This window comes from Rhamphochromis sp. 'chilingali' (genome assembly GCF_963969265.1).
Source record: "Rhamphochromis sp. 'chilingali' genome assembly, chromosome: 17".
NCBI lineage: Eukaryota > Metazoa > Chordata > Actinopteri > Cichliformes > Cichlidae > Rhamphochromis > Rhamphochromis sp. 'chilingali'.
In genome coordinates this window covers 29,655,693-29,680,567 of record NC_137944.1, presented here as the reverse complement: position 1 = coordinate 29,680,567, position 24,875 = coordinate 29,655,693, and the positions used below count along the sequence as shown (strand labels likewise).

The 24,875-nt window shown below is 42.2% G+C and overlaps 1 protein-coding gene across 8 annotated transcripts in view; it reads right to left on the bottom strand.

The window, feature by feature from the left end:
• macf1a (microtubule actin crosslinking factor 1a) overlaps positions 1-24,875 on the bottom strand; it is a 233,685-nt gene that overhangs the window by 130,324 nt on the left and 78,486 nt on the right. For 7 of the 8 annotated variants that reach the window (XM_080863451.1, XM_080863454.1, XM_080863452.1 and 4 more), the window contains one exon: positions 4,778-4,839. In XM_080863451.1, the coding sequence (XP_080719577.1) occupies positions 4,778-4,839 (62 nt within the window). Of the gene's footprint in view, positions 1-4,777; positions 4,840-7,134; positions 7,436-24,875 lie in introns of those variants that run through there. The other variant, XM_080863456.1, reaches the window with a different exon arrangement.

Sequence of the window (24,875 nt, the reverse complement as noted above, 5' to 3'; positions counted from 1 at the left end):
TTAATCAGCAGTCACAGAAGTAGCAGCACTCCACCCTTTGTCCTCAATAACCTCTTCTCCTAAACCTCATTTCACTGTCTATTTTTCTCTCCCTCGCTCATCTGTGTCACTTCCTCACCCTCCTCTCGCTGCCTCCGCGTCTCTGTGGAAGGGTGACACGAGCTGCTTCGGAGGCACGCTGATGTAACGAGTGTTAATTAGATGACAGGAAGACATGGTGTATCCACCAGTGCCTGGAAATGAGGTGCAGTTTATTGTCTAATAGTGCCCGAGTGTGTCACAGGCTCAACATGGCACACAGTTCATAGCCCTCATCCTCAGTTTACTGTAAGCTCTGCATGTCACTGCCAATAAACCATCATCCTAATACCTTCAGTCACTTTCAGTAATTCAGATGGACATGCTAGCTGCTGCAGCAACACTGCAACAACTTCACCTTCTTCAGCAGCTTTTTAGACCATAAATAACTACAACAAATCTGTATCTGAAATTGACTTCTGCTCAGAAAGGACTGTTATTTTGAGCTTAACACTGAGTTTAACCGCCTTTTGTATATTATAATACAGCAGTGCATGAACCAAATCTTGGCTAACAAAGTTTAAATTCGGTTCCTCGTTCTTCTGTTTGTCAGGGGAAACAAAGACATTATTTGAGTTCAGCTCCACAGAGTCATTGAAGGTGCTGTTGACCGTATGAGCTCAGAAAATATTTTAAAACAAAGTCTCAGCAATTAGTGGATAAAAAAATGAACATTCAGCCTGACTTTTTGGGCTAAAATGTAAAACTATTCACATTGTTGGAATTACTTCTCATTGAAAATGAAATTAGCTGCTATAAGATGCAACAGAGCTCAGCGCTATGCCACTGTCACTGAATTTAAAACTGCAATTTAAACCCAAATTGATCTTTTGATCAGCTGTTTTAAGGGACGCCGCTCCCTAAGCCAGCTGTGCCTGATGTGCAGTGACAGCAGATGCTTCTGGCACTAAAGCATACTGTCATACAGAGCCAATGTTAAAATACCCCAGGCTGCCTGACAGCACCTGGAGCTTCCGGCACAGTGAACACAAATGTAGGTCACACTGATTTTGGACAAAAATACAAGACCTATCAGTTCAAACAGCATTTTGTCACATTTGGATACATTTGGATTGAAAGCTATAGTAAGACAACAGAATAGATGATGGAAATTATTTGATGCCAGTTATAAACGTGTTTCGTGGACTGACATGCCGTTTAATGTGATAGGACTTGCATGATCAGCCAAAACAAACAAAATCCGTGTGTTGCCACACAAGGGTCACAGAAATGGATAACCTGTGCTATAAGGTGGCAGTTCAGTCTTTGCCTTGGGCGCAGTCCGTGATCATTTCAGTGTTTTCTTCAAGCTCAGACAGAGATTTGAGTGGGTGACGACACACTGCACTAATCGATGAGTGATGAGCCCAAAGTTTTTTTGAGAGAAGCATAAACAAGCTTGCTGCTATGTTTGAGTCCATGAAACACAACATCTGTCGCCTCAGGACCTCATATTTTACGTTTTAAGTAAACTACACAAGTCCTCTTCTCAACCTTTCAACCCTAGTAACAGATAAACAGTTTTTTTAATCCATTCTTCTAAAACATGTGTCTAGAATTTGTACTCTAGTTCAGGAGTTAGAGGGTTGGTAGTTTGACCCCTGCTCCTCCAATCAGCATGCTTAAGTGTTTTTTCTGCAAGAAACTAAACACACGTGTACGATTGGTAAATTAAAAGTTGTAAAATAAAGCTCTTTTTTTCCACTCTGAGTGCACATTAAGAATAGAAAAGCACCAAGTGCCAGTCAATTACCAGTTTCAGCCAACGTCTTTATATCTTTGGAAGTATGAAATGAGACTTCCTCCGACAGCAGCTTCTTGGGTAGTTTTTTCTGATGTTAAAACTTAAGTTTCCCTTAACATGGACAGGAGACAGACTGCATGACTTCTTAATCCATAGCTGCCGTATTTGTCTTCACTGTGTCAACAAACTGCTGGGTCAAAGTGTGTCACTGCATGCCAGCAGGTAGCCTGGAGGACAGTGTTTACATTGGCCCCTGTGTGCACTGTATACACCAGAATACCTGAGCACACCTCAGCAGCCAGAAATAAACCAGACTTGGCGCACATACACAGACATCAACAACAAACAGGAAGTGAAGAGCCATTATGCTACCTAACGTCCCTTTATCTTTTCTTTAACAGGCTCTTTGTTTTTATCTCCAGAGTTTAGTTTTGATTCTGCCTTCCGTTCTTCATCTTTTGTCTCGCTCAGCCTTGTTTTCTCTGCATTTCTCCCAGCTGACAGGGCGGAGGTTTGTAGGTTTAACAGTGCTGGCTGAGAGTCGATATATGACGCAAAGCACACAACTATTTCACACTTCTGTCTATTCAAGCGCACAGCATTGTTTCCAATACATTTTCTTAGGTCTTACGTCCTTATGGGTAAGTTTTGATTGAACAAAATTCACCAAAACAATAAGTCAGAACTCACTTTACTAATACAACTCAAAATAAACTGTCCAATGTAATGGCTCGCACTGTGCAAGCATACAAAAATACACATTTCAACTGATTAATCGGTCATTATGTGTTTTGATCAATTAGAACAGTGGTCCCCAACCCCCGGGCCACGGACCAGTACGTGACTCATTTGGTACCGGGCCGCGAGGGTGAGACTCGGGTGTGAAATGTATGGTTTTAAGGGTTTTTAGCGTTATTTTGTTATCGGTTTTTTTTCGTTAACTCTATTTTCCTGGGTCTTTTCACGTGTGTTATGAGTAAATCTTCTTTTTTTCGGTACCGGTACTAGTTTTATTTTGTTGTATTTATCCGCGACACCTTAAAGGCCGGTCCGTGAAAATATTGTCGGGCACAAACCGGTCCGTGGCGCAAAAAAGGTTGGGGACCGCTGAATTAGAAAACAGATAATAACAAAACAACAAACAGCCTAAATAAATGTAATTTTTCCTGTCACAGAGAACAGAGATGCTGCAACTCATTATCAATTCTGCCTAAAGGCCCGACATAGAGTTTCAGCTTATTTTGAAACCAAAACTGTTGTGCAGACACCATCACTGATTAAAATGAACCGATAAGATTCAAGAAAATGTGACAGACCGGATCATCGCTCAACTAAAACCGGCTCATTCACATTGGCAGTTTAATACTCTGTGACGTTAATAACTGATTAATTCAACATTTGAACAACACTTTAAACTTGTATGACTGCACAGATGACGTGACCTCCCATTAGAAAATATAAGCTGAATTTCGAGCTCTCAAAAAGAGAAGAAAAAAAAAAATCATTAACATCTCTCGCGGCCGCTCTGTCTCTTCATCTCTGACCTACATTCACAGTCGGCGTTGGCCTGGCAGCGCCAGCTGATACAGAGTTACATTTTCAGGCTGGGCAGCTCTGACGACAGTTGCTCCAGAGTTATGGGGTCAGACAGACGTTTCCCTGCCCGGGTCATGTGACAGAAATGCTCTGCATTCTCCTTACGGCCTGTGTGACACATGGCGTACACACTGTACTTTATGGATGTGACAGAAACCGTGTGAATGAACGCTGATGTGATGCTATGCAGACAGAACGGGCAGCTGTTTGTGGCCTATAGAAAGACATATATATACACACACTAAAAAAAAAATAAATATATATATATATATATATATATATATATATATATATATATATATATATATATATATATATATATATATATATATATATATATATATATATATATATATATTTAAGCGACAAATGTCTTACGTTCAGCTTAATTTCATATTTGAGCATGACTGAAAGTCTCCAGGCATCCAGTCATGGAGGATTTAGTCTCCAGGGTGTTATGGCACCTTGGTTTGTGCATTGTGAAAGAAGAACAGTGAATATCATTTACATGAATGTTGGCTCTCACAGCTGCTCATTCAGATTTATTAAAATGGGATGTTTTTTCTAATGCCCTAAAAATCAACAAACATATTCAAAAACTTAGCCATAAATAATTAAATATCTGCCTTCCTCTAAGCATTTGTAAATACACAACCGCATTCAAATATTCATTTAGGACTCTTGTTCAGTTCATTCTCAACTGTGTTTTCTCTGTTAAACATTAGGGAGGGAAGGCATTTAACAAGCTGTAGTTTCAGAGCCGCTAACGGTGATAAAACAGGGGCTAAATGATGCAGACAGATGCTCATCCATCGATGGAGCAGTGCCGCTCGCACAGTCACATTAACGCTGATCATTACACACCAGCCTGATGCAACAGCACTGACAGCTCAGATAAAAGGATGGAGAAGAATGGGACCAGCAGGAAGTCTTAGTGGAAAAAATATATATTGTTAGTTTTATGCCAGAAGACAGGAAACGTGAGAACGAGATGAAGAGCTGCAGGACAATTTCAGAAGGAGTAAATCAGGCGGAACATCTAGAGGAGCTTTTTCTGAAGCTATTACTCTGCTCCCGCTGGACTGAAGATGTACAGTCCAGCTGCTTTATGACCCGAGACTGCTCACTTCATTGATTATCAAATAAATGTTGTCTGGGATGGTACACGAGGTCAGAGTGCGGAGCACTAATTTCATACACAGTACACAAACAACCATTGAAACGTGATTGATGTAAGTTGTTACAATTTATAGTGTGATTTCTATTGAAGATCTTTTCTCAGAACTATTACCATTCATTCAAAAATAACCTGGAAATCCCAGCTGAGCAATCCCAGCAGTAAAAGTTAGTGATACATACCTTGATGAGATGTTTGTTGACCCATTTTGTGAAGGTTTTCTTCTGCACCCTGTCCCGCTCATCTGCACAAAGAGAAATAAAAGGAGAGAAAGAGAGAGAGGTAAATTACATAATCCAAATCTTGCAAAGATGCTGCAGCCACTGCGATTATTTAGTGCATTACGTAGATGAAGAGGTCACACTGTGTTTGTGTCTGCAATGATTATGTGTTTTATACAAAAAACGAAAATCTTCTGTTAAATGACTGAATACTTTAATTTCAATCTGAATTTTGTCAATGGGATGACAAGCAGGTGCTGCTCAAACCTCCCACAGTCAAACTGGTAGTGGCTTTTGGTTACACACACTCATTTTATAAAGCTGCACATGGAACCGAACAAAAGGACTCAGTCTTCAAGTTCATGGAGAACAGCTGGAGGTCCTGTTGATAAGAGCCTCGTTAAACGTCCACGAACATGATTGCAACATCTTTACTGCATATTTTATCTGGATTACATCACCCTTAATAAAATAAGATGTTTTCCTGATGCTCAAAAAACATTTCACTTTTCTGCCCCACTTGTTATTTTTGAGTGCAAACTTTATGCTTCCTTCTCTCTTCGTTACATTTCTGCAGAGGTTTTTCCGCCTCTCTGATTCAGTCTCTTTCTGTGTGACCTGCAGCCAGGCACAGCTCCAGGCCTCCCCAGGCCAGAGGAGTGAGGCAGCCAGACCAGGAATAGAGCCTGATGCTGACCCACAACTCATTATCTCCTCACCGCAACCACAGCCTCCTGGTTTTTATACGGACTCGCGGAGCCTCTTCAGCTTTCCTCTGTTCATATCAGCCTGTCTGGGAGGAAACACAGACCCTTCCCGCCTTTCAGTTAAATATCTGACTTCCTGATGGAAAAACAGCACCACATCCTTTCAGTTCACATGGATTTGGATACATGTGAATGTAGAATTTAAAAATCCATTATAATTCTGGTCAAAGTTAAAAGTAGAAAGTAGTTTCAAGTTTTAAAATATTAAAAATGGGAATCACCGATGAACTGATATTTCTGTGTTAATCTTTTTCTTTCTTTCCTTTTTATTTATTAATACATTTTAGCATCTTTCTTGCATCCCACTCTTCTCATTTTAAAAAAACAAACAAAACATTTTATAAGTTTCTGCTCGGTAACTACTGGTTGATTACGTCCGCCTTATTCCGAAAACAACAACGAGACCAGATGGATGAAGCTAATCTACCAAGAAATTAGGGAATGAAATAAAGTAATTAAGTAGAAACAATTCCCATATAAAGAGATAAAAATATGCTTACATTAATTTTATATATTATACTTTATCATATGAGAACAAATTAGAGCTGAAGAGTTTTTTTCCCTCTACTATATTGAATGAATTTGCATCAGCCAATCAGAAAAAAGGTTGCTCCAGGTACCTCACTTCTTCATCTGCTGTTTACGTGCTGCCACCATGTGAGAGCGCGACCATGGGGAAAGAGTATCACTTCCTTCTTAAGCATCTTGTTATCTCTCTGTCTGACACCCACACCTATGCAAACACACACTCAGGGACACACACACCCTCTCAGACCTCCACAATGCTGTCGAACAGCTCCGACAGCATTGTGGAGATTTCAAAAAGAGAAAGTCTGATTTAGGCTTTAGGTTCAAACATCTCAACTGGATAAAAGTCAAAGATGCCCTAAACCCTGAAAAACACACCCACCCAGACTCGCACAGAGTGACCCCTCTAAGGAGTTTACATAGACGGAAGAGCCTCTCAGCAAAGAGCGCAAATTTCAACATCTCTTGCAAAATAGTTTCACCACTGCCACACGCCTTGATTCCCAAACCTGCCCGGGTAGTCCGGCTTGTTAACCCAGAGGAAAAACTTAGGTTACAAACCTAAAGTCCTTAATGATCGTGTAATGATTCATCAGGTTCATCCAGGCGTGGCAGCTGGGGTTAGTAATCCCAGATATGCGGGTTATAGGATTTAAAAACCAGAGACATGTGGAGATGTGTGAGTGGCAGCCACAGAAAGGCAAACACACATGCACAGCAGAGTGCATTGTTAAGCCGTACACACCCCCTTCCAGGCTCTCTAAACACAGGAAGTGCACACACTTCACCCTTTGCGTTCAGACGAACAATGATTAATAGAGACAACCTTTAGCATAACTGCTGTCACCGGCATGTGCACAAATGGGAACTGTTCAAACACACACATAAACACGTGCTCACAGGAGACTCTCTGCAACATGTAAACATGCACTGCACACACTCTACAGCTTCCCTGTTGACATGAACTGTACACACACACACACACACAAACACACACACACACAGGTAGGGGCTCACACTGACCTGCACAGCACATGAGCGAGTACAGGTGAGCGTTGAGGTTACACTCATTCCTGTAGTCGGGCCACATGTTCTACTGTTTCACTCCTCCGCCTCTACTCAGACCTTGAATTGATGTCAGTGACGCATAATCCGAGACAGAAGTCAGATAATGATAGCAGTGAGACGTCTTTTTGGTAACAAGCTGTCCCCATGTATCCGAAACTGAAAGCCGTGGCCGACAGGAGCGCACTGGACGGTACCACCAGTTTCAGTCTCAGCGCCGCTCTCTCCCCCTCTCTATGGTTCACCCGTTCCCTCTTCCCTTGATCCCTGCCGTCGCTGCCATGTCTCCGGCCTACAGTCACTCTTTCCCAAGCGCAGTTGCTCTCACACACGTGTGTGTCAAAGTCAGCTGGCAGCTCCTCCCCTGAGTATGAAAAGGACAGCCTCCTTCACTCCCTAATCTCACTTCCTCACTAAGCTACGACTCTCTCTCTCTGTGTCACTTATTCTGTAGCTCACTCGCCCTCTGTTTGCAGGCCACAACAGACGGTGTGTTCTCCGACTGCAGCTGACGGTGGCTCTGCAGAGCTGCAGGGGTGCTGTCGTGTTCATCTCCTCTGTTTTCTCTCTTTTATTTCTGCCTTTCCTCTTCAATGCGTACGCAGGAACCTCTCAAGGAAAATCCTGGAGGGACAAATTGTGTTTCTCGTAAAGCTGACTCCTTTAAAGGAAATTTTTAGAAGGGAAGTATATGCATGTGTCCCACAGTGATGTCATTTCTTAGAATAAAAATGTCTTTTTTCGCTCCAGCCACGTCCATTTAGGATGATGTAATCCACTCCCTGAATGTTTCGAAAACAAAAGCACTCATACAATCAAGGCTTGTTCTGCCACGCTTTGCAAACACCCATGCATTCTTTTGCTTTCCAGCAGTGCCACCAGCTTACTGATATCACAGGTTTCCTTCCCCAAAGATGCACACACAAACTTCACAGCTGGCTTTTGTAAAAACAATCCTGCTAGCTAGAAGAAAACTGAGGAGAAGGCCAGGACTTGAGCTGAGGTGGACTTTAATTAAATACTGACAGGAAAACCAGCTTGAGTGGAATCAGTCATCTCATTAGTGCACGAGTCTGTTCGTGTAACAGCCATGAGATGACGAGCCCAACTGAGCCAGGCCTGGATCACAGCTGAAGCTCAGATCCAGGTGAGTGCTTAATAAGAGCCCACTAGCTGCTCTTTAGCTCTCAACTGGCTGGTATTCGACATGTGACATAAGATTACACATCCCGGCAATAAAAAACCAACAAATACAAAAAAAAATAAAAGAGTGTCCTGCTTGCGTCCTCACAGCTGACAGACTAAACGCACATTTTTATGAAGCCTCTTCGCTTGTTCTTTGCCGTCTCTTAAAATAGCTCAGCTGTGCCAGACAGCGCCAACGCAGGTTTGAATAATCTCAGCTGTGTGGAAGCAATGAGTCTGCACCGCTCTGGCTAAAAGCTCTGAGTCAAACAATATCCACCGACAGGTCATGTGACCCGGACCCAGGCGGTGAGGAAGGGCGGACGTTAAAGCGAGCTCCTGATGCTTGCAGGATGTGTACTGTGGACAGTGTTGTACAGTACAGGTACACACACTTATCCAGGCGAGGCAGTGACTCACAAACACTCTTATAGTCACAACAAGCTCAGACAGAGCCACACAAGCTCCTCCCCTTCCCCCCCTTTCCCTCCAACAGCAGCCTTATTCCTTCAGCTCCATCCCTCCTCATGTCGTGTCCTCTTCCTCTCTGGTATTCTTCTCCTCCTCAGTCTTCACAGTGGTTCTCTCTTTCTGTCACTAAGGGACCATCCACACTAAAAATACCAGACGGAGCTTACGCCTCTAATACCACGCAGCATGCTTATCCCTCGCTCCCTCCTTCTCTGCCGTTATCGCCACTAATCTCTAACACACTCTCTCTTCTGCCCGGTCTTCCGGTGGTCTGGCGTTCTCCTCCTCTGATTCAATTTAAATTAAATGTGGAAGTGAAGGATGCTTCCAAGTGTCCTGCTTTTCCTCTTCTAGCCTGCCTGGTTGTCTGTCACTTCTTTCACTTTCTCTTTCATTTTCCATTTTTCTTGCAGCCGGCCTGTTTCCCAGGGCTCATTTAGCCCATTTCTGGTGACACTTGAAGCCTGGCACCACTCTGTCCCTTCTCTTTCATTTTATTCTTTCTTCTCTTCCGCTTCTCATCCCATTTCTGTCTCTTTCATTGGCAGCTACAAACACTGCATGTTAAATATTTGGCAGTTTGTCATTTTCTTCAATTTTCAAATCTAAACTTTCCCTGCTGGGTGGCTAAGATGTCCCAATTGCACACTAACAAGCTGTCCAGTTCGCCCCTTCAGCAGATTAAGATCACATTCAATTTGCCCTCCTGTGGCCACAGACGACAGACACCTGAGGGCTTAAATGCAGACTCCTGGACTCCTACTGTGCATTAAATACTACACAGATGCGTGTTAGATCAGCACCTTCAACGTTTCTACACGTGACTTTAATCAATTCAAATTAGTTTTACAAACTGTTTCTGCTCGGGTCAGAGTGATACAGTTTGTAAAACCCTGTTAGGAAGTGAAGCTGATTCAGGGTCACTGTGGCTTTGTTATCGACCCACATCTAAATAAAGACTTCATCATCCTGTTCAGTGGTCATGACATTAAAGCAGACATTGCTTTAACTTGTTTTCAATTTAGTACGTTTTCTTTTTACAGTGAGACGATTGAATTTTCTTTTTTTCTGACAACTGGAAATCACTCCAGCAGGCTTCAGCATTTACAAGCAAAGCAGAGCTGATTCAGACCAGTTAGCTAACTATGAAGAACTACAGTCCAATATGGCTGCAGCCATGGGAGGTTTTAGATATTTAGTTATTTTTACGGTGACTTATGCACACATTTTCACTTTTATCTAGACACATTGTTTGTGTGCTTACAGAGCTTGTAGATTCAGATCTAACTGGTTAAAATTTGCCTCTGGTAGATGGTGACAGACAGATCGGTCATATAATTACAAGCCAAGCAGTTTAGTGAAAGTTCAAACTTTTTGGAAGATTTTCCACAAAAGACCTGACTCTTCATCTCACAGAAAATTCCCTCCAAATCATAAATGCGTTGAGTCCCTTTGTCATTTTGTCCTGAGAACAACAACAGTTTGCCCCATTCTCACAAAGAATCCTTCTAAAAGCTTCTAAATCCTGATATATTCAAAATAATTAAATTGAATATAAGTTAAGCTAAACTATTACTAGTAAAATACTACTACTAAACAACTTTGGTAACACTTTAATTCTTTTTCATTCAACCCAGAGTAATCCTAACAAACAGACAGATTATTAACTTCTCCTTGGTGCAGGTTTTTAAATCTACTGAAGCCTTATTTATTATTTACTGATGTTGCGCTGTTGGACAGGCTGTACGCGTAAACAACAAACCCTGTGCTCAATAAAAAGCGTAGTAATTTCAAAGAAAGCATAAACCACTGACATTTAAGTAGTATGTCAACTTTTACCACATCATGTACTTTCTATATAAAAACCCATGCATCCACACACCCTGGCATGCTTGGCCTATCACTGTGAAATGCTGAGTTTCCTGTCACAAGTCACACACACACACACACACACACACACACACACACACACACACACACACACACACACACACACACACACACACACAGCAGCTGTGTTACACAGTAGCAGCTCCTCTATAAACTGGAAACAACAAGTAAATCAACATGAAAGTCAAATATGATGCTTCATAACGTCCAACCACACCCAACATCTCCAAATGACTAAAGTAGTTGCATTCCTACAAGTGCACAGTCATTGTGACACCCACATGTAACCGAATTACTGCACGCACCTAAACGCAGACAGCCAAGTGTTCACACTCCTTTTATGTATTATGAGACGTATTATCTGTTAGTGACACTTACACCTAATTCCACTCACATCCATCTTTGAATGAGCTTCAAAAAGATCAAATCACGGTGAGAAAGTCACACTTTCACCGCCTTGCAGCCATACAGAGGGTGAGTGCACTCAAAGGAAATATTACATATGTGTAAGGAAACATATCTTGCATCTTGTTTATTTAGCAGCATTAATTATCTAACCACACCTCATATTTTTGTGTCTATCAATAACCATCCAGGGCTTTTTTTCAGTAAAAACTTTGCTTATTTCAGTAGGTAAATGCCAGACCACATATGCTAAGCCAGGGGTAGGCAACTCCAGGCCTGGAGTGCACACCTGAATCAAATGATTAGTTGATTTTGAGGCCTCTGGAGAACTTCAAGACATGTTGGGGAGGTAATTTAGCAATTTGAATCAACTGTGTTGGATCGAGACACATCTAAAATCTGCAGGACACCGGCACTCGAGGCCTGGAGTCGCCGACCCCTGTGCTAAACCAAAGTGAAATCCTACATTAAGCAAATGAGTTCAACCATATTCTGGCCACCTTCCATCACTAATTATCTTCATAGCGGCCATGTTTCCCGCCGGCCTTTTCACTGCCCGCTTTTCTCTCTTACCACAACTCAATCGTGATCAGAGATGATCTGGCCTCACCCCCCCAGTACCGATCGACCTCATTGATTCACACTGTGACATCATGGCAGATACTGCTCTGCTTGTGAATCCCAGTCAGTCACCGCAGTCAGATAAAATTAGCCACAGTCCCAAAACCAAACATAGAAATTGGTTCAGTTTTTCCGCTCATGAGACACAAGCTTTGACAGAACAGCAGCTACTGAGCGTGAGTGTAAAGGTTACCATCAATATGTCAAAACGATGTAGTCATCCCAGACTTTAGACAGGTACAGTATTAATTATGCAACTCGAGCAGGCTTTAAAGGAGCGTTAGCACCAAGGCTACATTACAAAACACAAAAGGAATTTCCCTAATGCAAGACAAAGGTATGAATAATTGGACACATGACCAAACTTAGCAGCTTACTGGCAGCACAGCGTTTCATTGTTTACTGTAGAGTATGAAGATTTAAACACAGAGCATAGCTCATGCAAGCAGCTGAAGATGCACATAAATGCGACGATATAACATCTTTTTCATGGATTCTCCTCCACTGACTCATGTAGATACAACAATAAAGTCCCTGCAGCACAAAAGCATGAAGTGTCTCAGTGTAACAGGAGATGAAACAGGAGGAACCTTCATGCTCTTACAGCACAAGCTGCTTTACATTCCAGTAAAGCTAAAATAGAAAAACTGCACGGTTAATACAAACACCCATTACAAGCCAAGAAAACACTAAAGGTACTAATATAAAGGGGGGGAAAAGACACTGACATGCTAACAAAGAAGCAGAAGAGGCGGAGCCTAAACAGGAAGCACATGGATCTTGACATATAAGTCAGAACTGAAGCAGTGAGGAGGAGGAAAACTGTAGTCGACAGTGACCATTTACCTGCGTCAGTGATGGGCATCTGACGGCGGCGGCGGCGGTAGTACCAAAACCCAGCTGCAGTCAGAAAGTGAAAAGCCACCACCAGGATTGGCGTTATGACATCAGGGTCTGACAGAAAATCCATCTTGTCGTACCGAGCGATGACAAAGTGCTCCTAGTCTGTCTGAACTTCCACAAAATACCACTTAAATAACAACCAAGTGAAGTTCCTGAAAGTCCAACAACTGAATCCCTCCAGGTTACGTCCCAACGCTAGCAGCATCCACGCAGATTCACACAAGCCTTCTAAGGTCCGCGCACAGAATCATGACGATCCTTGGCCTGCTTTCACTTCTTCCCTTCCTTCCTCCAGCAGCATCTCTCAACTTCCTACACAAACTCCTGCAGCTACAAACTTCTGAGTCCCTCTCTCCATTCAGATGCCCTCCCTCTCCCCCCTATGCCTCTCTCTCTCTCGCTGCGTTTTAACCTCACTCGCTCTCTGACACTCTAACAGTGAATTCCATTCCCCTGAAACAAGCGACCAGACTGTAGCCGTTGCTCAGTGCGCCGTTAGAAAAGCAGTAAATAAAAGAAATGGGACTAAAAGGACGGAAATGTGTGTATGCCACGTGTGTGTGTGTGGTTGCCTCACACTCAGAAGGAAACCACATGGGAGATACCATACCATCTTCCTGTGTGCATTCTCTGCATTACCATTTTAGCATGTTAAAATAGATTTTTGTATGTATATATATTAGTATGCACACATGCATATAACTTTCTAAGTGGGTGCACACGCTGGCAGAATTTGTTGATGATGATGATGATGTGAGTGTGTCTGTGAGTGCGAGTGTGCACCCCTGTTGAGAAGGTGAGTGTGTATGCGTGTTTACCTCTGTTGCCATGAGTGAGCAATGCATCCTGTCTGTGATATTTATTAACGGCTATCTTTGAGTGATGTCTGCTGACTGTGACGGTGCGTTCAAAAGCTTTGGACACAAGGGGAGAGTGTGTGTGTGTGTGTGTGTGTGTGTGTGTGTGTGTGTGTGTGTGTGTGTGTGTGTGTGTGTGTGTGTGTGTGTGTGTGTGTGTGTGTGTGTGTGTGTGTGTGTGTGTGTAAGAGACATTACAGAGTGATTCAGCATGATTCAGGCTGCACACTAAAAGGCAGGGGGTCCCACAGCTGCTCTCACCTCGCAGAGAATTGTGTGTCTGTGCCTGAGTGTCTGTGTGAGTGTCTGTGCGTCTGACTCTGTGGTCAAGTTATCATGTCACCTCTGAAAAAGCTGCTGAGGTTTTTGGTCCTAGCAACCTCGAGACAAAACAACACACAACCACAACAAATCTGATGCTCTATTTGTGGGGTGAAAAACTTCACCGCCTCAGACTGTTCTGACTGTCGTGTTGATTTGAGTTCATGTGATTTAACACACTGATTTAAAGACGAGGAGTGAGTCTTTCTTTGTTTGTCATTTCCTGAACATCACAATTACCAGATAACATGAGGTGATGGACGTGTGTTCAAGATCCCGACTAACTGTCCGGTACTTTCCACTGTAGTTTAGTTAGTGCTATGCACTGACTACGTTACCCAGAGTCCTTTTTGTCCCAAGATTATGGCCTGCACTCAGATGAGAGTCAGACTGACAGTTTCAACACTGAACAAGAAAATTCACTGAAAATTTAAGGTTTGTACATTTTCCAAGTTAATTAAAGCTACTACACACGCACAGACATGGGAGTTGTGATGTTCTGTGCTACAAATTCAGCAAAAACATGCTAATATTGCCAAGAGTTTGACAAAGTGATTCAACAAACAATAATTATGAACAACTTTACATTTATCATCACGATGACTTGTCCACAGAACAACTTCACAAACTTTACAGACACTGATGAAATGCAAAATATGTTCCTTTACTTGAATTATCATCAAGATTTTCTGTGCAGTTATATAGTAGTTATATAATAACATGATTATATAAAAGCCAGGTTTTAATTTGTCAGTGCCGTGCTCTTTGAGATGTTGCTGATAGTTTCTGACAACGTTAAACACGAAACACCAAAGTACCACAAAAGGAAAGTAATGGACAGTTTAACACGATTGTTTTCACAGGGAGGAAATTAAGTGACCTATTATTTCAAAGTATTGAGAGGATGAGCATATGTAAATGGGAACCTTAAAACTTGACAAAGCTGAGATAAAACCTGAAATAAAAGCCTGTTTGGGATTTCCAGCTTCCCACTTTAATGGGAATGGAGCACTTTAGTTTGCAGAAAAGCAGAAACTGGATGTTGCGTTTACTTATTTATAGTTTCTCACAGTTGCGAAAAGGAAATTACAATAATAGATTAACTAAAACAGAAAAAAAGTGAGAAAAGAAACTGTGTGAAGCAGACATGTCTTGTGTGGGAAAGTTTGTTGCTACCACTGTGGGGCAGAAGAGACCAACATGTGTGTGTTAGGCTAGATGACATAACACTCACACCCACTGAGAACACACAAGTCGGGTGTTACACTCAGCAGCCTGAAACCAACCATCTCTGAAAGAATCTTTTTATGTTGTTGTTTACACACTTAAACCATCTTTAAGAATCCTTCACTGCTTAATATCAGGTCTTTAAGGAGGAAAATTACAGTTACATCTGCTTTTATATCGCCCCTCTGCACACAAAACGCCTCCTCTAAGCTAATTTTCACATCATCTTCACGCACACTTAATTCACACCTGCAAAAACATCAATAATTCACATGCATAAATGCACTTCAACAGTATAACACCACTTACACTCCCAGGACCTTCAATGAATTAAAGGCTGCTGTTTTTGCTTGTGTGTGCATGCTGTCAGGGTCAAGAGGTCAGGGATCTGCGTCACGCAAAAAGTTTTACAAATGGAAGATTTACAACAAAACCCAGGGATGATGTGAGACTACAGTATAAGCAGGAAACAGGAGAAGAAGAAAGATGGAGGGATAAAGATGGAAGAGTACAGGAAGCATTGAGAGGAGAGATGGAGGAAAGCTACAGTGTTATTACAAGGCTCTGTGCCGGAGAGTGAAAGACTCTTTTCTTTCTGATATCAGAGGGAGAAATCTCACAGTCACTGACACACACACACACACACACACACACACACACACACACACACACACACACACACACACACACACACACACACACACACACACACACACACACACACACACACACACACACACACAGAAAGCCTTTTGTGACCGTCAGCTTCACTGCTGACTATATTAGCATAATTAAATCCCTCCAGAAACTCAGAAAACCCTCAAATGACACAAACAATTAAATAATGTAAATATCTCCCTTTACGTGACAGGTCTATACGATGCTCGCAACAGCCTGTCACGTCTTCCCGTCTCTCCCTCCCCCAGTAAAACTCAATCCTTGCAGTCAGTACCAAGGTCACCCTGACACACAGAAGTACGCGGGCACACACGCTCCACATCTCCCAGAAATATGCCGTACCTTTGTGCGCACCTATTACTGCCTTGGGCCAGCACATGATAATACTCCACAAACAAATTTCTCTCCTCACTCCCACAAAGAGACACACACACACACACACACACACACACACACACACACACACACACACACACAGAGGCCGAGCCATAAACTGCATCTGCATATGCAAATACCCTGCAGGCCGAGCACACCTAAGAGCATGTGCAATCGCAGGTGCATTGCTGCACAAGTGGCTGCAGTAAATGACCATAAGCCATAACCATAATTTGTTCCTGCGGTATATTTCACCATCAAAGTGGATCTATTATGCACATTTATAGTTCAATATATTTTACTCTTAGACTCCATTAAAGCCTCTTTGCAATATAAGCCTTATTTATTTTGTGCAGGACCTCAGTGAAGTGAAACACACTCCCAGGCCTTAATCTAGTAATATTTCTAACGGCCAGCAGAGGGCGATTAAAAAAATCTACATATATCAAAGCCTATGGGAAGACTCCCTTGCACTGTAAACACTGTCCTGATGGATTTATGAGCTCAACTGCTGGTTTCAGGTCATAGTGAATAAACTACGAAGTTATTTTGTCATGTCATTGGCTAAATTTGTCTTTTGTAGTGTTTTATGCTCTGATTGGCTGCCCCTCACAGCGTCTGTGTTAACAAACAGAGCCGAGTGCCTCAGCTGACCATATAAAGATATCTGCATGCCATGAGATCATACAGCGCCTAAAGTGGCAAAACATCTCAGAAACAGGGCATTGAGAGCAGTTTAAGCTGTTGCTTACACATATAGAGGTATACTTACACATATATTTAATAATAAACTTACCCTAAAAAAACAAAAGGACATTTCTATCACATATGGGCACCGTAAAAACCTTCATTTTATGATAGCTGGTTTATGGTAGCAATAGCAGGGATGAATTACTAAGATAGTGTTTTGGCAATATTTAACAACGAAGTGCAGCATCCCAGCTGTTTGAGAGCCAATGCCAACTGCAGGAGGAAACACAGAGGGCAGAGGGGAGGATGAGCAGCAGGGAGCAGGATGAGGAAAATGACGATCACATCACAGTGATGAATCCTCTAGCCTTGGACTTTCATGTCCAGATTTCATGGTGACAAAAACTTCCCATCTCCCCCTTCCTCCTCCTCCTCCTCTCTGGCTCCTTTTAGTCCTTCTGAATCCAAATCCCATGTGCCAGAATGAACTCAATTACCTCTGCATCTAAACCAGCTTCTACTTGTGCAAGCATCCCCTATCAAACAGTGCTAAACCAAAATGTAATAGTTTTGTGTTGAGAATTAGCTATATAAAAGATGAAAAATGGAAACTGTCCTCCCTTATGAGCCCAATGCCTCTGTTATCTTTATAAAAAGATAACAGTGAAGAGAAACTGTTCTGAAAGAGCTGCTGTAAACTATTTCTTTTATATCTGAATAAAGCAGCTATTTTCAGAGTCCAGTCATTGCACAGCTGCATGTTGTGTGACCATGAAAACATCACAACTGACTGTCAGCCTCCCACACTGTTCCCCGGCAGCTGCGTGACCTCTGACATCTCTACTGGCAACATGCCGCAGAAACTCTTCCCGTCTGGAAACTGAGCCGGCAGCCACAGTCCCGACCTGCCAGTCTGAGGCTGACGATTCAGACAAAAATACCACGAGGATTCAGACTCAGGAGGTGGATACTGACGAGAGGAAGAAAACACTTGTACATGTTTTGATGAAATATATTTCCACCAGCAGCGTGCTCTGCAGAGGCACCGGACTTTCTCGTGTCACTAAATCACACAGTAAAATTGTCCCTGTGATCCTGAAGAGTGATTAAGCTGTAATTCTGTTTGCACTGCAATGACAAACAGATGATGTATGGCCTGCAGGCAAAGTTGGAGCTATGTTGACATAGAGCCAAACTTCGAGATGACCTCAGAGGGACGCTGCTTCCCTCTGCAGCACTGAACCCTGCAGTTAGGGGGCAGACTGGGTCCAGTTACAGAGCAGCACAGCTCCACTCGTTCCCAGTGTTTCAGCATTTATTCTCAAACATCTTATTCAGCTGAAAACAAAGTTTAGCCACATACGTAAAACAGTGAACTTCAGTTCTTCCTGAAGACTTAAACTTAGAGAAGTGAACATGAAGTTCACTAGAGTTGATTGAGACTTCATAGACAGACCAGTTATCTGATGCTCATGCTGTGACTCTTCAGTTCATTTGCTGTCTGAAATTAGCGGTTTTAACTCGTCTACCTTTAAGCCAGCTTTCTTCTGATTGGCTGCCCCTCACAGTCGGAGTGTTTAAACATCAGAGCCGTGTGCTGTCTGTGCTCACATCCAGGGCTGTATTCATGAGATTAATGATATCACCTCTCTATGAAATCATAAGAAGCAAAGAGTGTTCAGAGCCGTCTGAAATCTGAGCTTTTGACTGCTGGGAATTTACTGACCTAAATATTTGAAACTTTAACTGTGCTTAACAGGAGCATCACCCACTGTAACCGTACATTTATGACAGAAAATAAAGAAAACCTCAATAGGTCCCCTTTAACTACAGTACTATTTTCATCAGGTTAGAAACACTGGTAAGTTTCTTTGCGGTCCTCTTTATAAACTAGAGAACTTTGTTTCACTTCCACCTTCATCTCTGTGTAAAAAACAAAACAAAAAGCCTTTTTATTCAGGTATGCATTTCTATGTTGCACATACGTTGTTAGTGTTACGTCAAAGTAGGAGTGCCCTGGGTTCAAACCCATCTGAACCTTTTGTTCCGCACAAAAGCTTCAGAAGCATTAGTTTAGCATTAATGCTACATTACGGTTATTTAAAGAGGCATTAAAGAAAAATCATGTGCGACATTTACAGGAAGTACACGTTTCTTTGTTGGTATTCAACCTTGAGCTACTAAAGATTTTATCTAACATCATTCTTTCCAGGTTGGAAGAGTTACAGGAATCTTGACTGACTGTTTTATTTATTTACACATCAGACAACATGTAAAACTGCATTTTTAATTTGTTTTAGTTAGTTCATCTCACAATCTACAAATCACATACTGGTGAAGTAATATACTGGTATTTATTTCACAAGCATGGAGGTAATGCATTTTTAATGATTAGTAATTTACTCTTACATCCAGCTTGACAGGGAGCACTGTGTCTACTGTGCTGGCTATACAAGCGTCTCTTAGTGCGAGATGAACACATCAAGTAAGTTTCGTTTTGACATGAGAACTAAGCGGATCGCTGCACCCATTCCAAAGATGACGGGAACAGAGCCAGGAGTCATCAGACAGAGAGAGAGAGAGAGAGAGAGACGCAGACAGCGATACCTCGAGATGCCATTACGAGATTAAAGTACAGGAGAGAGGTAAAGGATAACACAGGAGGGGGGAGAGGACGAGGGTGGTTCCCCAGATGAACCAACAAGGATGGATTAACAGGAGGACGCACACAAAACACAGGGATGGAGGAGAAAAACGAGTGATGACAGACGGGAAGCTGACCCACCTGGAGACCAGCAAGAGGTGAAAAACTAAAGTTTCCCAGCTAAAAGCTTCAGCCGGTGGAATCACGCGGAAGCTCCCTTCCTCTGATAAAGGCTTTCATCTGTGTTGGTTAAACACAGGTTGTTATTAGAACATTTCCCAAAAAGCTTACTGTGTTTCAGGAAGTGACCTGGGGTTTTCTAAGATATGAGGCCATCTCATGATATGAGAAAAATGAGGAAAAACTCTTCAGGCGACTGTGCTTAAACACTAAAGGAGTCAAACTGGGTCATTAGCCCTGCAGCCTTGCTGCTGAGTCTGAATAAATGTCAGGAGAGCATACAACTCTTTTTCTGGAATTCCTGCATAGCAAAATTTAATTATATGGCTGAGAAAACAGGAAACGTTTCTGGGCCTGCACACGCAGAAATACAGACACATACACACGTGTGAAAGTTTTTGTTTTCAGCAAACAAAGCCCAATTACCCCTGTCCTCTCTTTCACCCTGCATATAAAAGAACAAGGATGTGAACATTAACATCTCTGCTCTACTCCCTTTGGGCCACGCCGACACACACAGCAGATCTTTTTTAGCATATAACTAATATCAATAGGATGCAAAGCTTATAACAAGAAGCTACATCAACACAACATACAGATGCAACTACTAACAAGCAGTTAGCTGAGCTATGAGTGGCACAAAGAGCGAGACAACATCAACATGAACTGAGTTTTCCTGCCAGTAAGAAATTCACTGAGCCTGATGAAAGCACCTCCGGCTGTCAGAAGCACATCCAGGTTTAAATATGAAATCTAAAGGTCCTCGGGCCACAGTGATAACTAGTACTGATGAATATGACGTTCCCCTTCCTGCTGTCACAAAGGCTAACCTATGCATCTACAGTAGCTTTAGGCAACATGAAGCACATGTGAGAGGAAAAGGAAAACATGCTAATCTTCTTTCTTGGTAGTAGCAGGTGATACAATCAACACTGCTCTTATATGAAAAAGGAAGCTTCAGCCAGGAAACTGCTGGCTCAGTTTAACATAAAAATCATGTTGTCAGAGTCTAAAATAAACTTCAATATGTCTACTTGCTATTTTAAAAGCATTTACACAGACATTTAAAACCCAGATCTTTGACTTGTAACTGTGTTGCTTCATAGACACGACTTCATTTCATTTACCTACATTCAACAACGGGAAAAACCGACCTCTTTTAAAGGAGATCTCCTATTCTATTGTATCTATCATGGTAAAAATAAAAATCAGAATTGAAATCAGACAAAATTATTTTTTAAACACTGGTATCAATCCAAGATTAGCAGTTAGTCCCACACTGCCACACACACTTTACAAATCAGACCTTTGGCACAGAAAGGCGTCCACTGATGTATGTATGAATGTAGCTACAGTAACTACTAACCATCTCCAAAAAACTGATTCTGTTCATCTGGACGTAGCATTTTCAGAGCATGCTGTTCATGTTATCTTCACTTTGGCAAAATCAAACTATGCAAAAGGGACTTGTAGTAGGTTGAGCCTCTCAGAATAGAATACACATGTTCAGCAATACACATTGCAATTTGTTACATGATCGATGGATTGCAATGAAGCTTGACTGAGCCCGGGTGGAAGCAGGAAGCCTGCGTGACCTACGTGACCCGACTCTGACGCCGCCTCATTCTCACCCTTCAGGCTCAGGAGGTCCATGAAAACAGTGATGTTGACCTCTGGATCATTAAATGCTGGGTCAAAGCCCTCCTCAGATTATAGGCCAGGGATCATGGGGTGTGCATGTGCTGACATGAGTGCAAGAAAATCACCCAGCTAATCTTATCACACAGTTTGTAGGTAAACATTTCAAACCATCGCTCTGACATGGCTGCTTAAATATGGTTCTTCACAGCTACAGCAGAGAAACAGAGCTGTCAGCCCTGCATGGATAGATGGTGGGAAAGGAGGGAGGGGGGCATATAGAGCAGTAGATTTATGACCTTGTAAGAAAAGAGAAGCTTCATTTATCATTTGGTTTTAGGGTCTTGGTTAATCACAGGTTAATGAGCAGGAGAGGGAAGGGCAGAAGAAAACAGAGAAACACAAAGAATAAGAGTTGAACGAGGAAGAGGAATAAAAACTATTTAAATGGAGACAGATGGAGTAAGCAGCGTTCACTAAAGGAATAGGGTGGGAAGATTATGCAGAAGAGCATGGGATGACGAGGACAAGATAAGGAAAGATAAAAGATCAAAGTCCAGGAGGAACAAACATGAGATAAATGGGAAAGTGAAGACAGGTGAAAGTGAAATAAAAGGGGGGAAAAAAACAGCAACAACAGCAGATGACTCAAAGCGGAATCATTTCCAGAAGCTGAAACATGTTTCCTTACTGTTATGTTATTAGGTTTTAATTTGTAACTGGACATAAAAGAATATAGTGTGCTAGCAGCCCAGTGAGGCACTATTAATGTTAAAGAGCTTTAAGCCAAACGCACATAACATTAAAGCTATTGATTTTTATCATGTACTCTGTTTATCATTTACTGTGCTGTGGAGCTGAGGCTGATGGGAAAGTCAATGTCAAGCTGTCCACGTACTCACATCCACATCACTCACCTTTCACTATGCAGTCAGTTTTTCCATTTTGCACTGCTGCATGACGAAAAAGTGCAAAAACTTTAATAGAACTACTTTGTACCAGTAATCTATTAATTAAAAAAGCTTGGTATGAAACGCAGTTATTATTAAATGCATGTTCAGAAAATCAGGAACAGTACAAGGAAACAGACCTGTGTCTGAAAACTGTCTAAATAGGGACTGAAAAGATGACCTGATGGCGCTACGTGAAAAGTTTGGTGATCACCAAAGTCCTTGGAGCCATGGACGCCTAATACCCCTTTCATACTAGGACAATACCCGTGCACAATCAATAATTTCTGATCCATGGAGACCGACTTTCATGGCTATGGGAGGGGCTAAGCAATATTTGGGATCCCACAGGATCCGTCTGCCCCAGTTTTCTTCCCACGGACGTTACCTCAACTTCTCATAACAGCATTATGTAATAATTGGTTCTGAAACATGAAAAATATGTGGGCTGTTTCTCCAAAGGCACTGGCATATAACTGGTTCTGTACCAGTACCAGCATTGCTTTGGTCTAATGAAAACATTTTGGGTCAAGTGGACCGAGTGACAAAGCCACAGACTGCTAACAACAGTTAGCAACAAGCACCGGTGCTACGTTGGCTCCTCCTTTATCCAAACAGGTTCAGAGCCGAGAAACAACGAGAGACTAAAGCAGGAGCAAGGGCAGGTGTGTTTGCGAGAGCCGAGAGGAAAGAGTGAGACATCTATGAAGGAACCGTGAGAGAGATGAAGCTGAAGAAGAAAAACACTTTGATGATGAGGTCAGCTGATGGGAAAAGACGGGGCACAGCGAGAAAGACAAAAGGTGAGGCGATGACAGGGCCAGGGGCAAAGAATGTGAAGAGTGTACACAAATACAGGGGACCCTACCACATAACCACGGTAACCGGGCCTTTAACCCCAGCTGTTCCCGTCGCCATGGACACCTCTCAATTAGGACCCTTCCTCCACCCTATCCCATCCTCTGGCCTTTCATTCAGGCACTTGACCTGACCTCCTGAAATAGCTGTAATTATCAGACTGTCAAAGGCATCTGCGGCGTCCACGCCACCAGGACGTCAACGTTTACGCCCAGTCACTCTTTAAAAATGTTCTTTTCTTCCCCAATTAGTTATTTAATCCAATATGTTAGGATGAAACATTAACACAGCACAGACTCAGGAGTCACCTTCAATTTCTAATATACTTTCTATTTGACATAAAGCAGGATAAAATATTTATGTGAGCAAAAATTAGACATATAAAAATGATGACCATGGCCTCCTTATTGTTCAAAATATAATAAATAAGAAGAGACTCACTAAGTGTACGGCCTTCCACTAAAAGCTGCATTTTTATCAGCTGGTGCTCGTTTGGTTCAGTTTGACTTCCTAATGGTTTCGGTAGTAAAACTGTCTTGAATGCAGCTTGTTAAATGAATCAAGTAGCCTGGAAAGCTAAACACAAATCCCTCTCACTCACGGAAGACTTTCACTTCTGTTTTATGGCTCTGATTTCACGTGTGTGTTGCACACAGGCAGGTGTGTGTGCACGCCGAATTCAGGCTGTGTCACTGTAGCATTCGGCAAGATAGGCTTACGAGTGTGAGAGAGAGCGCAATCGAGAGACAGTGGATTATTGTGTTTGTGTGCGTGAGTGTTAATCTCACTGACGTAAAGCCAAAGACCACCTAGGCTGACCATCGAACACGAGGGGAGGGGAGGAGTGCTCGCACATCAGAGACAAACCGAAGCTCCTTTCTGCAAAGATCACCACACACAAACACCTACACCAAACGGACACCATTAAAACCAACAACAGCCAACACGGAGTAATTCCATCACCACTGATTTTCCAAGTACAATACAACCTTCCACATGGAAACGTGTCAGTTTGACACGAAGCACCTACCCAAACCAGTAGCACCAAGCACAACCACTGTGGCAACAGTTTATCCTCCAATGATAATTACATGAAAACTGCTCACGAATACCTTAGTGTTTTTCTTTCTGATATTACCTTGAAATACATCAATGTTGAAGACACTTTGGAGCATGACAGCTACACGTTTTTACTTTGCAAAAAGCTCCACGTTTTTACTTTGCAAAAAGCTCCACAACCATAACTTGCCCCCATCCAATTATTCGACACACAACCCAATAAATGTTCTTACTCCCTCTGGTTCAGATCCAGTGCTTTCTAGTACACAGTGTTTCTCTCAGAAGGGATGCTTAAAGTTTTTAAGTGCCTCTTTAGCTTTCTTGGCATGATGTTCACTTCAGTTTAATCCCCTCCAACAAATGATGCACACAGGCTGAAGGCCGTTAACATCCCCACTTCAGCTGAAGAATCAAAGCAGTGGCTCTCACAGTAATGTCTCAATTTTTCCCCATCTTTGTTTGATTTTATCTGCAAAAAAGTGATCGGTTTTATGTTCTCACAAATGTTACCCTACTCAAAAGTGTACAAATATTCCTCTTTTTCTTGAGGTTTCAAATTAAACAAATTACTTTTGAGCAATTAAAACAATACTCTTTGATTGACACTAAACCTCAGCCCACCCTGACTTGTCTTATAGCACACTGGGTTAAGGTATCCAAAGAAAGAGTAAGTTAGCCCAGCCTCCAACCTCAGAATCCAGTCGACGATTAATAATATGTGGTGTCAAAAAACCTGATCGACACAGG